Source organism: Lagopus leucura, unplaced genomic scaffold (assembly GCF_019238085.1).
Source record: "Lagopus leucura isolate 7727_CA_CO unplaced genomic scaffold, USGS_WTPT01 Super-Scaffold_100002, whole genome shotgun sequence".
Taxonomy (NCBI): domain Eukaryota; kingdom Metazoa; phylum Chordata; class Aves; order Galliformes; family Phasianidae; genus Lagopus; species Lagopus leucura.
This window is the reverse complement of record NW_024962263.1, coordinates 40,839,896-40,854,265: the sequence shown is the minus strand read 5'-3', so window position 1 is coordinate 40,854,265 and position 14,370 is coordinate 40,839,896. Positions and strand designations below refer to the sequence as shown.

The window sequence follows — 14,370 nt, the reverse complement described above, 5'->3', positions numbered from 1 at the left end:
TAAACATCCAACAAGGGCACCAATACGCCTGAAGATAAACTGGTAGTTCCCCTTTATCAGTGTGAGCAGTAATTAGAAATTACAAGGTAAATCAGATCTCTACATCAGGCTTTGGAAATTTCTAGCTCTTTTTCATAAAGACAGTGGCCTGTTGCCAAAGGACTTGCCCTAAACTTCTTCAGTATGGAAGCAAAAATCAAGGAATGTGTCCTTTTACTTCCCAAGTCTGGCTCTTGTTTTTGTTTTAAGTTTCACAGAGTAAATTCCATACTCTGCCACATAGTCTTGATATTTTAACTTAGTCCTATAATGACACAGTTCTTAGTCGTGACCTAACTGATGCTGTTTCCATTAATTTCAAAGTAACTGTGATAAAATTAAGTGATGTTTTTAAATACATTTAATGCAGAGACCCTTCCCCTTGCAGCCTTACTTTTCTCTCATCAGTTGTATAGTGGCTCGCATACCACAGACTGCGTCTTCTCTCTGCCGTCATTGGAATTGGACTGCAAGGTATTTCTTTGTCATCTTCTCTGCTCTCAGATTTCTCTTCATCAGGTATCTGCTAAAGAATACAGATGACAAGACTAGTTACAAATCTTCAAACAAAAATCTCTCAAGAGAGAGTTATATTTTCCCCTAACTGACCCCTCTCAGCCTATCTTTGAAATATCTATTAGTGTTTAATGCACACCATCTGATGGATGACTTCGACTGAGATGACATTTTCAGAAATGATGACAGAGCTTTTCTATAACTGCTGGTCCTTCAACGTCAGGATGTCTCTTGATGGTTACAAGACACCAGAATTAAACAGACTTCCAAATCTTATGTATATATGGTCATACCATAAACTATTACAGAGATGTTTAATTTTCAAAGCGGTATATTGAAAGTAAGTTAACTCTTCTCAACTGCATACATATGTGAAAAGGAAACTCTCCTTCATCAAACACCTGAAGAACTGAAAATATTTGTGTGTGCATTCACACAAAGGACTCAAAGCTGACTGGAAAAAGCGTACATGAATTTACCAAGAGCAAAGCATCACTTTTTATGCAGAAATAACTTACTGGATGAAAGGCAAGATTCCATTAGCATGTTGTTTAACACTGTCCTACATTATCCTTGCTGACAAACTGGTAAAATACATATTGATCAGGCAGATCACAAGGTGGGTGAAGAACTGGCTAGACTGTCTTGTTCAAAATCAGAATGGCAGTCAGTTATGAACGTCGTTTCTCAGGGACTGACATTGTAGCTGGTAGTATTCATTATCATCAAAACCATCTGGATAATGGGATTGAATGTACCCATACCTGTTTTCTTGTGGGGAAAAGTGCTGTAATACTAAGCATGCAGGTTTGATTCTAATAAGAAACAAAAAGTGCTTTACTGGGGTTCTACATTCCTGTTGAACTTACCAAAGTCCAAGAAATCGAAGTATCAAATTTAAAGACACTAAATTCTACTTTCTCTCTTCACAACCTCCAGTTTAAAGTCTTGAGCCAAATCCTCACACAGCTGTAAGCCTTGCTGCTTAAAACCACACCTACTCAACTCCATAAAGCCATCTCTAATGATAAAGTACACAATTGCTTTTGCAACCTGGAACACAGGGCCAAGTCTCATTTTATATGAATTTAATAGGATTTATGTCCAAAAGCTCTGCTGAGTTGCAGCAGAGTACACACCAATTGTAATAGTATTATTCTGAACTTACGTGTTATTAGCTACAGAATAACTGGCCAAGTCAACTAATTGTCACGTTTTATTTCGATCTAAATAAATGGTTTGTGAGGATTTAGAATTTTTCTCTTGCCTGTTTTGCACTTTCTACTTAGCAGATACTTGTATTTCTGTTTCAAATGAAAACTTCGAAAATCAAACTTTGGTTTTCAGCATCTGCTCTCATACTTGTTTTACTTAAATCCTGCTTACTGCCAACAAAGAAATAGAGTATGACATAAAAGCTAGTTTTCAGAGGAACTTGGTGTCTCAAAGGCAGGGCCTCAAATTAAGCTTTTTATGGGAACTAGCTGGTGGTAAGGGTTCTCTTAAGCAAAATCAGTCGATGCATTAGAATAAGAATAAATCAGGAAGCTGGGCAGAGATCTGCAAAGTTACCCATGGGAACAGAACATCTAAACATCCTAACTGATCTTGAAACTCTCCATTCCAGTCTTAACACTAAGGTCCTATTTTTTAAATCTTGACTTAGATAAACAATGGTTATTAATTTGGTTTTACTTCTCAGGCACAGAGGAAGCAAAATTCAGATACGATTGTGTATTTATATTTGATTGTAAAAGGGCACTCCTAGCCAAAGTGTAACAAGAAGTATACAGTTTGTGTTTAAAATACTTACTGCTGCCATTTAAAACTTTGATGTAAATAACCACCATAAAGAACTGTTTATCAGCAGCATTTGGTTTGGCACAAGGATGACCAAAACAATACCAAAAGACCCAGGATGTAGACAGTCATTTTAGTAGCATATTTTTAGCCTTCTTAGAAGAAGAAAAGTAAGAAAACATAGGATTAGTCATAGAATAACAGAATTATAGAACCATAGAATGGCCTGGGTTGAAAAGGACCACAACGATCATCTAGTTTCAACCCCCCTGCTATGTACAGGGTCACCAACTACCAGACCAGACTGCCCAGAGCCACATCCAGCCTGGCCTTGAATGCCTCCAGGGATGGGGCATCCACAACCTCCTTGGGCAACCTGTTCCAGTGCCTCACAACCCTCTGGGTGAAAAACTTCCTCCTGATATATGACCTAAACATCCTCTATCTCAGTTTAAAACCATTCCCCCTTGTCCTATCACTATCCACCCTTGTAAACAACCAGTCTCCCTTCTGCTTATATGCTCCCTTCAAGTACTGGAAGGCCACAATGAGGTCTCCCCAGAGCCTTCTTTTCTTGAAGCTAAATAATCCCAGTTCCCTCCTTCAACCTTTCCTTATAGGAGAGGTGCTCCAGCCTTCTGATCATCTTAGTGGCCCTCCTCTGGACCCGCTCCAAGAGCTCCACGTCCTTCCTGTACTGGGGGCCCCAGGCCTGGATGCAGTACTCCAGAGGTATCTCACAAGAGCCAAGTATAGGGGGACAATCGCCTCCCCCTTCCCTGCTGGCCACCCCTTTTTTAATGCAGCGCAGAACACAGTTGGCCTTCTGGGCTGCAAGCACACATTGCTGGCTCATGTCCAGCTTCTTGTCCACCAGGACCCCAAGTCATATGGTTACAATTTGTGGGAGACCTTTGACTAGTCTAAATCTTCCAGTTCTTCCACTACTTGACCAACTCTCAAACTCTTCTTAATTCAGACAATCCTAAAAAGTTCTTTTATAAAAGGACACTATATTAAAATGCTCAAACTCTGTTGAATTTTATACTATTCCTTACCACTCAACAGATAAAATGAATGGGCCTTATTGATATACTCAGTCCTACAAGTAACAAATAGAATTTGAAATCCCCAGAAGCAGATCTATCTCTAATTTGCAGAGGCAGAATTTCACAAGACTCAACTTTAGAACAAATTAGGATCCAAAATAGCAGGCGTAAGAAAAGCGAAACCTCCAACTGACCTCCAAAGGCATTTTGCAGAAGTAAGATCCACAAGGAATCCCACAGACATACCATAAACTCTTTGAAATTTTAAACACACTGCGCTTTGACAGACTGTGGTGCACACACAAAAAGCCTTCACCTTGAAACTCAAGATTTGAAGTGAGCATTGTTCTTGTAAAATTGTTGATCAGCTGCAGGATTCAGAGAGATTCTCCAGAGCATGTCTCAGAGAGATCTCCTATTGAAATTCAGTAGTACTTTTATCTTCAGGAGGACTTCAAGATGCAATTCATGCAAGAAGGATAAAACTCCAGGTCTACATGTCCTGAATTCTGCTTTTAGAATCTAGTGCTCCTGTGTTTCATTTACTTTTTGTACGTCTTTTTCAACTGAATCAGTATTCCTTTATACCTAATCTAGCATACGTGGTTTGTTCAAAGCAAGTTTTGTTCAAGTGATTCTATTGAACATTTGTAATGTGAGGCACTTGTTACTGTACTTTACAGCAATTTACAGAGAATGATTGCTTTACATTAAACAGTTCATAGCACACTGTCATTGTCTTCTATCTATGAATAGACTGGCTAGTGGTGAGGTCCTAAATCCAGAGTAATTTGAAATCACTGAAGGGTGAAAAGGAAGGATACATCCTTAGTCTTTAATGAATCAATTGCATCATACGTTCTTCACAAGTCAAAATTTTGTTCAATGAAACCTGAAATAAAACTATTTCTGGATTTAAGTAATCAACAACAGTGACTAACAGGAGAAAATTAGAAAGAGAAAGACAAATTCCAGATCAGGGGCTTCGGTGAAGAAAAAACCGCATATGAACAAAAATTGGCATAAAAAAAAAGTATGTTAAAAACAGTAAGTTTTGCAAATCTCATTATTTCCTTTCAATGACAAATACTTGCAGCACTATATTACCTGCCTCAGAAATAAGCATTAACTTAAAGATTTTACCCTTTTCATTCTAATGTTCTCCTTTTTAAACGCCCATTTCTCTTCACGGGTAGAATCATTTCCCTGGCATCTGAAACTTCCTTCGTGGGAGGCAAGATTTTGTATTACCCTTTATGGAGTCATGCTTTTGAGAAACACTATCTGTCATTAAACTACTCTCTTCTAGAATTCACTCACTCTCAACTTAATTGCTTGAAAAGCTTCTCTAACCAACTTGTTTCCAGTTCTCAGAGACTAATTTTAATGCCTTATGGGAATATTCATCCTATCCAACATGAGTAGTCTAAACGAATTATGTGCAAGCAAGTTCACTATAGTTTCTCTCTGGTCTGTGGAGGAACTTTCAGGATTCACACTATGACAGACCAATTCTTCGCCACAAATAAAGCACAGTAATCAACTTAGATCAATTACCAAACATTAAAATGGTGAAAGTTGGATGAATGAAGTCTAAGGACTGGAAATGAATTTCCAGAGATGCTGAGATCACACAGCTACCTCCCTCTAACTGCATTTCATATGTGGTTACTCCTCATGTTCTTGTGAGTTTATTATGAAATTTGCAAGATATTAAGTATTAGTTATGGCCTAAGCACTGAAGTCATATTATTATCTACAAATCTCAATTTTCATATAAATAAAGAAAAAAAAAAAACAACCCATTTTTCCATATGCTGCAGCTGAAGAAAATAATAATAATAATAATAATAATAATAATAATAATAATACAAAAATTAAAGCAACTCAATACCAGACAGCACTGGATCACAATCTTTTAAAATGTTGTGACTTCGAAAAAGCCAGTCTCATGATTTCTGGAAACTTAAGATACAACTTTTTAATAAGTGAAGCTGGCAGTTTTGGCATCATTCACTTTTTATTATGAAGTTCAATATACTTAAATCAAAAATTGCAGACATCTAAATTCAGAGGTGATGTCTGCCCTTTTAAACATTAAGCTATAACATTATGTATTACATGAAGAAACATCTTTAAAATAAGAAAACAGTAAACATCTTTACTCACTACTAATAAAGCTACTCATTCACAGATCAGTCACAAACTACTTTCACTGTGGTTTATAGCACTGCTAAATCTAATTTGTAGAAATCAAATCAAATTTCAGAGGATCATGAGATGAAAATAAATAATTCTTAGGATTACACTCTTCCATTTTCTAAGTTGTTAAGGTACACACGGGTTCTTCTTTCACTTGTCATGTGAAACAGGGGGATTTAGATTAAATGTCGGGGGAAATTTATTACTGAGAGAGTGGTGAGGTGCTAGAATGTGATGCCCAGAGAGCTTGTGGGTGTCCCATCCCTGGAGGTGTTTAAGGCCAGGTTGGATGGAATCCTGGGCAACCTGGTCTAGTACAAGATCCAGAGATTGGTGGCCCTGCTGTGGTAAAGTGGTAGGAACTTGATGATCCTTGAGGTCTCTTCCAACCCAAGCCATTCTATGATTCTATCAGAAAGCCTGAATTCAAGTTAGCAACTTGCACCTGTCTCTTTCCCTGAGATTACTTGAATGCTCGCACTTCTGCTCGGAAGTACCTGCACAGGCCAGTCTAACAGTCATTAGTGCTAAAAGAGAAGTGAATTACTCTTACAATGGGCTCTTGTAGCCAAAGGCGGATCAGAGTTGCAAGGGTGTAGTACATCACCAGCAGTAAGACTGGATTGGCGTGGTGATACCAGTGTAACTCTTGATTTTTGATGATCATCCAAGTGCTTGAACAATTTGTCTGTGTAAGAGAAGTAACACCAAACAACCTGTGGATAAAAAAAAAAAACAACAACAAAAACCAAGTTAGAGAATAAACATCAAATTTTCCATGGTTAAAATATTTTAGTTTCAGAAGTATTTGCTTACCTACAGTACCCTATTCAAAAAAAATGCAGTAAACATCTTCATTCCAGAATATTTACTGTTCAGGAATGTGGTGGGTTTTTTTTGCTTGTTTGTTTGTTTTTTTCTCTTGGTTTTCAAAATAAAGCATGGGAGTATATCACTGCACCTATCATGCCAAATGTAAAAACTTCAAATGACCTAAGCCCTTATCACAGCAACATGACTTTTCAAAGCGATTTACTGAACTGACATACAAAGCCATTCCATACCCTCTGCCAGGATACAGCTATCTCCTAAGTACATCATGAGAATTCTTTTTTTTAGAAGAAAAAGATAAAACTATTAATAATTGCCTAATTATGGAAAAAACTTGTCGATGCACAGACCTCCACTGAACACACAGCTGCTGAGAGCAGAAAAGGACAGCATTTGGCACAGTGACAAAGCAACTTCTCTGAATGATCGAATCATGGAGAAAAAAAAGAAACATTAATTCCATAATTAGTATTAATATAGTTGCAGTAGTAACATGAATGAGATTGGTTGATTATTTCTTGAAAAACTAGGATCTCACAATATTTCTAATGGGTAAGAAGCTTACGTTGGGAAAAGAAACACTTAAAAATAGAAAAAAAAATCCCCAACATTTTTAATTAATTATTTAAATAATAATTTATTAATAATGATAATTTATCAATAATTTATTGATAATAGTTTATTTAATTTATTTTTAATATTTTAGACAAGATGTTTGATGCTTTGTATCCGAAACCAAACTGGTAAGAAGTCATAATTATCCTGTTCTTTCAGTCTGAAATATTTTGCTGAGTTCCAAAACCAGTTCATAAGGTCACCATAGCATACGTCAGTATTCATCATAGCAGTCTGATTTATTGACAATTTTCTACAACATGCCTAAGAGTTTCCAATTGTTACAAGAAATAAATTCAACTCTAAGAGAAGTTTAAGGAAAACAAACATCCTGAACTTAGATTTATTCTGACAGAGTAAAACAAAAATATTACAGTAAATGTTTGCGTGTGTGTGTGTGTGGGGGGGGTGTTATTTTTTATTTTTACTACCAGGGAGTTTAAAAATAAGCAGTAAAGGTCTAAAAGATTACTTCTTTTACCTATTAAAATCCAACATGAAAGAGAGAATGAATACAAAGTATGATATTGAACAGAGATGCACTGCCTGAAATCTACCCATTCAATGCAATTAAATGAAAATCAAAAGAAAAAAGAGAGATTGTTCCTTCACTGGGGATTAGTGGCAGGGGTATAATACCATTAACTGCCAGAACTGGTGTGCTGCAGTATTTTATTAAACAATTTATCAGCACTCCCTTCTCCTTCTGATTGTCAACAAGAGCCAAAGGCTATAAACTTTAAGGCTTAGAGCTTTTGGGTGGATCCATGGTTGGAATGGATAAGAAAAAAAAAAGGAAAAAAAAAAAAGTCCTGCGTACAAAATAAAATGCTGTAACTTAAATGAGCTGACAGACCTGTGTTTGGAGTTGACTCATATTCAAACTTCTGTAGCATCCAGGCAAATTCAGAGCCAGTATTATGGTTTGGCTTCACCTGACTGCAATACATGCTGGATTGTATTCTGTTCATATTTCTATCAGCATAGAGGAACATTCTGCTTTATCTGCTTTCTTTTCTGCCAACTGACTTGTAATTTTGACTCCTCAGTGATCAGGGTTATTGAGTTCCATCTTCCATCTTGATTTCAGAGTGCATTCCTCCACCGTTCATTCATCTTAATCTTTTCTATGTAAGCACAGTACCAATCACCCTGCTTCTGCTTCACAAATGTCTCGGAATCAGGTTGCAGTCCAATTCTTACTGAAGTGAAACATCTTTCCACTGACAGTGAATGCTGAGTATTTCCTACAGAAATCAGGGAAAAACCCTTCTGCCAGGCAGATCTGAACTTATTATCACATATTCCATTCTCCTGTATAACGTACTGTAACAATACCATCTCAAAAACTTGCGTTTTATCTCCACTGAAGAAATATTGCATATAATCTATTGCATACCAGTTGGGAAAATGTATTGTTTCGGTTAAAACCTCATTCTCCTAGCTTCATCTACTCACTTCAAATTATCCATGCTTCCTACTAAGAGTATGAATTCTGCTCCCATCTGGTCCTGCATTCACCAAACGCCAAGTTATAATGTACCTCTTCCATCCTAGTTGTGAACTAACCAGCAATACATCTAAATCATTTCATCCTGTCTCATAAATCATTACTCTAGAAGAATTGCTGCCCATTTCTAAGGTCTTCTGAGTTTTTGAAGATTGTTAGTTAGAAAGGTACTCAGCACAAATTCCTCATGTCCAAATTTACAACACTTTGATGTCTTGGAAATGTTCCTTCTGTCTACAGGTCTTCAATAGGGCTACAGGTTGCTACTCATTCAATATTTACATTCAACCATTATTTTCAATGAGAACTGCTGATGTAGAACATTTTTCAAGGACATGGAGTCATCATCTCTTATTTAAAGCTTTTAAATAAACAGGAATGACTGTCATAAAACATGTAAGCATTTACAGTAGGCAATATATACTAGTGCATTATTCAGTTCTGCATATTTCATTCCACGTAGACAACATTATGCACAGCATATTGAGGTTCCACCATATTTGTTACCAGCTCTATATTTCCCAACATGTGTACACACAATTAGTAAAGCCAGAATGCATCTTAGGTGAGGGAAACCAGATGCCAAACAAAACAAGAAAGTGCACATCTGGATACAGAAGACAAATAAACACACAAAGACCCTTACTACTGGAGTCTGTTTACTTTCTACATTTAACTTCACAAACAGAGATTTGCAGGGTGCAATAAATTCATTTTTCTATTCTTGCAAAGAAGCAAAGTTTGTGTTTTTCAATGTCCTCATTCTGCACTTTGTATAAAAACATATAGCAGAAATAATTCAGAAATTTTCAGGAACTATAAGGGGCCAAGAGGAACTTGAATATCTGACTAAGGCACATTCTGAAATATCATAGTGAAAAGCATTTCCTAAATTAAAGGTTGTATCTATTTGTCTAATTCCTACTTTATTCACTTGTTTTCCCAGCAAAGCTTCCTACTGAATCTGTGAATCATCCTTCTGGCAGATGCACTTTCACCTTCTGTAACTCTATGGCAAAGTTGTGACCATAAAAACAAAACACACACACACACAACCTCTTCCCCCCACAAAAATACAAAAAAAAAAAAAAACCAACAAAAAAACCAGCATTTTCTGCTCTCAGTCTAGTATTAAAAAAACAGAAGAACAATTTTGATTAAAAAAATCCTTTTATACTCTCATCTATTTGACTTAAGGAGTTACTGATTTTATGATTCCTCTATGCACATTGCTAAAACATCTCCAACACTATTATTTTAGTATTACTCTAACACAGAAAATAATTGACATTAACTACTAGTCATAGTAAAAATATGAACAAAAATGCTTATATAAGAAAAAAAAAAATCAACACATAAATATATGCCTTGGATACAGAATTATTAAACAGTTCTTACATATCCATTCAGTCTGTGAATTTTGCCCCTGGTAAAAACAATCTGGAACATTTTTCTTTGCAAAAATGTATCTGTCATTTCAGATCTTGGATGTACTGATGCTATAAGAGCTGATTTCAGACCAGGATTTATTTAATGATTTCCAAACAAGGATGGAAAATAATTCTGACTTTCTGCATAGCATAGGAGATGATAATTCTTGTATTGAACAAATGATTTTCTGCGATAGAGTCTTTTAGTGATATGGTCTGAAACTGAAACAGGGGAGGTTTAGATTACATATTAGGAGGAAGTTAGATATTAGGAGGTGACACACTGGAACAGGTTGCCCAAGGAGGTTGTGGATGCCCCATCCCTGGAGGCATTCAAGGCCAGGCTGGATGTGGCTCTGGGCAGCCTGGTCTGGTTGTTGGCAACCCTGCACATAGCAGGGGGGTTGAAACTCACTGATCATACTGGTCCTTTTCAACCCAGTCCATTCTGTGATTCTACGATCCTATGATTTTTGACTGAATTAAAGTTTACAGGCATACAATTATGATTTCAAGTGATAGTAAATCTTTAATTGACATACTGCTTTCTATTGCACTTAATTTCTGCAATAATTTTGTCTAGATGAGTTTTCCAGTTGCTGCATCTTCCTACAACTCTGTGTGCTACCTCATATAATACTTCTTACACTGCTTTCCCCTATACAACAGACCTGAAGTCATCTTCTTGTACTTTTTCTGAGCTTCACAATACATAGCAACCTCATCCAATGATGCAGAAAATTTATAATCCACCTCCACCACACTGCACAGCTTACCCCTGTTTATACAGCCCACTTATCGCACTTGGACATCACTCAAATATTAAAGTAGAAGTACACAGGATGCTCTGAAAATAATGCTTCCTATTTAATTCCATGGAAACTGCAACAAAAAGCAGAATAACACTATTTGACAAGACAAATTCTCAGCTACAAAATCCTATTTTTCAACAGTCACCACCATTAGATACGCATTTTTGCCAGTGGCGAACAAGAACCTGCATGCTGCATTCAAGAACATCTGCACCAGCAGAGGTGACCCACTGTTTCACAGCTGCTATATTTTTGCTATTTTTTTTTTCCCTTTGAACTAACACCAATTACTTCCACTTCCAAAGGACCCATTTCATTTTTGTTGTTGTTCCCAGCATGCTAGCCAGTTCCTTAAAAGTGACACTGAACTCTTAATTTTCTGAAAGCAGCTGAACAGCTGGAGGATGTAGTAGTAGTGGTGGAGGCAGAGGGAGAAGAGAAGCCCACTATGTAAGGGGTGCTGGAGGCAGAACTCCTAAATGCATGACTACCAGCGTTCACCTCAGCAGTTCAGAGACTCAGAAAGTTCAATTTGAATAAAATGAATGCGATATCTTAAGAGATTATTTTAACTTGTCTGAAGGATATTTGGATGACACCGTACTAAAATCCTGGCTGGGTTTGGCAGCTGTTTCATTTGTTTAAGAACTAGGAATAAAAATTACATAAATTACATAAGTAATGCCACTTTAATTACAGAAGCAGCTGCATGCAAAACTCATGAATATGCATAAAAATGCATTAATACAACAAAAACTTGCAAGTTTTCTGCAGAAAGCTTGAAAATAGTAACTTGCAATGTTTTACAGACTCAGCTCTGACTCACTAAGCGGAAGCAGGAGACATACAACAGCTTTTCTCATGAGTCCAACCTAATTCATGACAATGGGCAAGCTCCACATAAATAATTCATGCAGTGCTTTTGATCAAAGAGGACATCAAGCGATTCACAGTGGGATGAAAATGTTTCTCACTGTGTCCTATTGATTCTGCTTCCTCTGAAGAGCCTGAGAGAGCAGCAGATTCTTGGTCCCGTCAAAAATTGTTGAACCACTGTGAACTAATTGCAAGTGCTGGTGAGACTGCACAGTGCTTTGCATTTAGCTCTCATACGTTCGAGCTGGTCATCAATGTACGGTGACAGCAACTGACTGATTTTACTCTTGGCTAACCACCTTCATTGCAAACATATCACTGCTTAAACTTGCACCCAGATTCGTCAAGCATTTTCCTAAAAGCCTCCTATTCCAAATCATTCTGGTCAGAGACGTTAAGATTGTGTCATTAACTGCATATGTTAATATTATGACATACTTTAAAATGCTCCTCTCTCGTAAAATTAAGGAATAGAAAAACTATCTCAGATACCCTAAAAAAAATAATTAAAGACTGGAAAGAAACAAATCAATGGTTGCAGTATATGCAACTTTCTATATTACATTCTTAAATACTCTTTTTCAAGGTGTCGGAGTCACAAAAACAAACTGAAAACAGCTGACTGGCAGAAAAAAAGAATGAGAAGAAATCTGTGCAGCTATCGCATGCAATGCTTCATCATCTGCTGGATGCCAGAAGCTTCTGTTTCCGTAGGATGCAAAGGCAGGATGTCTGAAATCCCTGAACCCAGTGTGATTCTGTTATCAAGGGAAGCTATTACAATGTGTATTTTTACTGAGAATCGCAAATTTTGATCAAGTAGCAAGAAAATATATCCACTAAAGAAGGAACTATCTGGGTGATTTTGGCATGAGAATAAATTGTTGTAATGGTTATCTCTTTTTAAAGACAACCATGCTGATTTGTTTAAGGTTGCTAAATGTAGCTTTAGAAGGTTGTATTTTTTTTGTTTTAATTTGGTTGATTTGTTGCTTTTTTTTCTTTCTATTTTTTTTTTTTAAATCTTTATTTATTTATTTATTAGCTGGCACAGATTAAGAAATTCAGAATCTAATATTGTAGAGGTACAATGCTGATTTCAGAGAGTAATTGTACCACCGAGTATAAAAGCAACTCACACTTTCACATCCACTGTTGCTTTGGCAATGGGCAACAGAAAGGTACAGATATCTGCCTGTACAGAATAGTAATCCTTTTCTAAACCCTCTCATGCGTAGCTGCTATTTGAGTGTGTACACTGCACCGTGAATTATGCATACTGTAATATAAGGTTTATTTGTACCATAATATAAAATCAATATGGAATTCAGGAACACAGAAGAACTATTTTTATAATAGCGTACTTAGAGCACTAGAACACATAGAGTTTTGTTGAAAAGTGTGAGATTGCAGTTGGTATTTCATAGCTTCCAAGGCAATTTAACACCTTTTTAAAGTCATCTTCATCCAAATATTCCTGTTACTGTGTGTAACATTTTAACATTTGCTTTTTTCCCACAATAAGCTGTACATTACAAATACTGACTGATTTAAACAGGAAAGAGTATTTCGCAGCCCTTGCTTCCTGTTTCAGGAAAAGATTTACCATAGACTAATAAAATAAAATAAAACAATGATGCAAGTCTGCAACTTCGATATGGCAGCAGACTGGAAATTAAATCCAGAACAGGGCAATGAAGATTACAGTTTGAAGAAAATGTTTGTACCAAGCCACTTCAAGAGCCGCACTTCCTGATGTAGTATTTAGGATTACCGGAATTTTTTTGCTGCAGCCAGTACATCTTGGATGGTTATTCACAACAATGGCATCAGAGACTTCAGCTGTCTGGGTTGGGTTTGGGGAATCTATCCTTTTAGAACTCTGATTTTATGAACAGAGGGAGTCTTTAAGTCATGTGGATATTTTCTATTGTACACTTACTGCACTCTCCTCACATGCAGGGGAGGGGAGGGAAGGGAAGGGGAGGGGAGGGGAGGGGAGGGGAGTTATATAGGCTGGGAATTCAGACCACATTGTGCTTTATGCTCCAGTGTGAGCAGTGACCCAGTATTTTTAAATAAATAGCAGAACATGGGGAGAGAAGAAGTGGGAAAGTTGTAGGGATGTACTGCATTAAGCATTCTAAAGTGTTAGGGTTAAGATGAACAGAAGGCATTGGTTTTATAAGGGGAAAAGTGATGAGCAGGAAAATTAGCATTTATCTTTCCAAATCATGTTATTTATAAGAATTTTCAAAAATGGAGCTAATCTTTCAATCTTCTCCTCAGCTCAGCAGAAGAACTATGCAGGGAGATATTGCAGACACAAATTTCAGCCCACAGCTGGGTGAAAAGTATTAAATTTATACATTTCTGAGTGATATAAATTTTAAAAAGCATTGAAAGTATTTGTAGTACTTAAAGACCTGGACCCTAAACATGGGTAATTCAGAACTGACTAAATGGAACTGTGCCATATTAACAACAACAAAAAAAACTGATTGTGTTGAGAAGAATTACGATAAATTTCAGCTTAACAGTTAATAAATTTTTGGAAATATTTGAAAACATAGACTAAGACTGGAAGTGTTTTCCTTCATAGTGTTGCTATCACAACACTCTAATACAGGCATATATACAATGAATATAGGCTTGGTGGGTAGATCATTCTAACTTTTGTTTTAACATAA

At 36.6% G+C, this 14,370-nt stretch overlaps 1 protein-coding gene across 13 annotated transcripts in view; it reads right to left on the bottom strand.

Moving 5' to 3' along the window:
• PIEZO2 (piezo type mechanosensitive ion channel component 2) overlaps positions 1–14,370 on the bottom strand; it is a 245,733-nt gene that overhangs the window by 89,917 nt on the left and 141,446 nt on the right. For 12 of the 13 annotated variants that reach the window (XR_006178478.1, XM_042869233.1, XM_042869225.1 and 9 more), the window contains 2 exons: positions 6,160–6,322; positions 434–565 (listed from right to left, as the gene is read on the bottom strand). Coding sequence is in view for 12 of the 13 variants with exons in the window: in XM_042869233.1 (XP_042725167.1) it covers positions 434–565; positions 6,160–6,322 (295 nt within the window). In the remaining variant the exon portion in view is untranslated. The remainder of the gene's footprint in view (positions 1–433; positions 566–6,159; positions 6,323–14,370) is intronic. The other variant, XM_042869226.1, reaches the window with a different exon arrangement.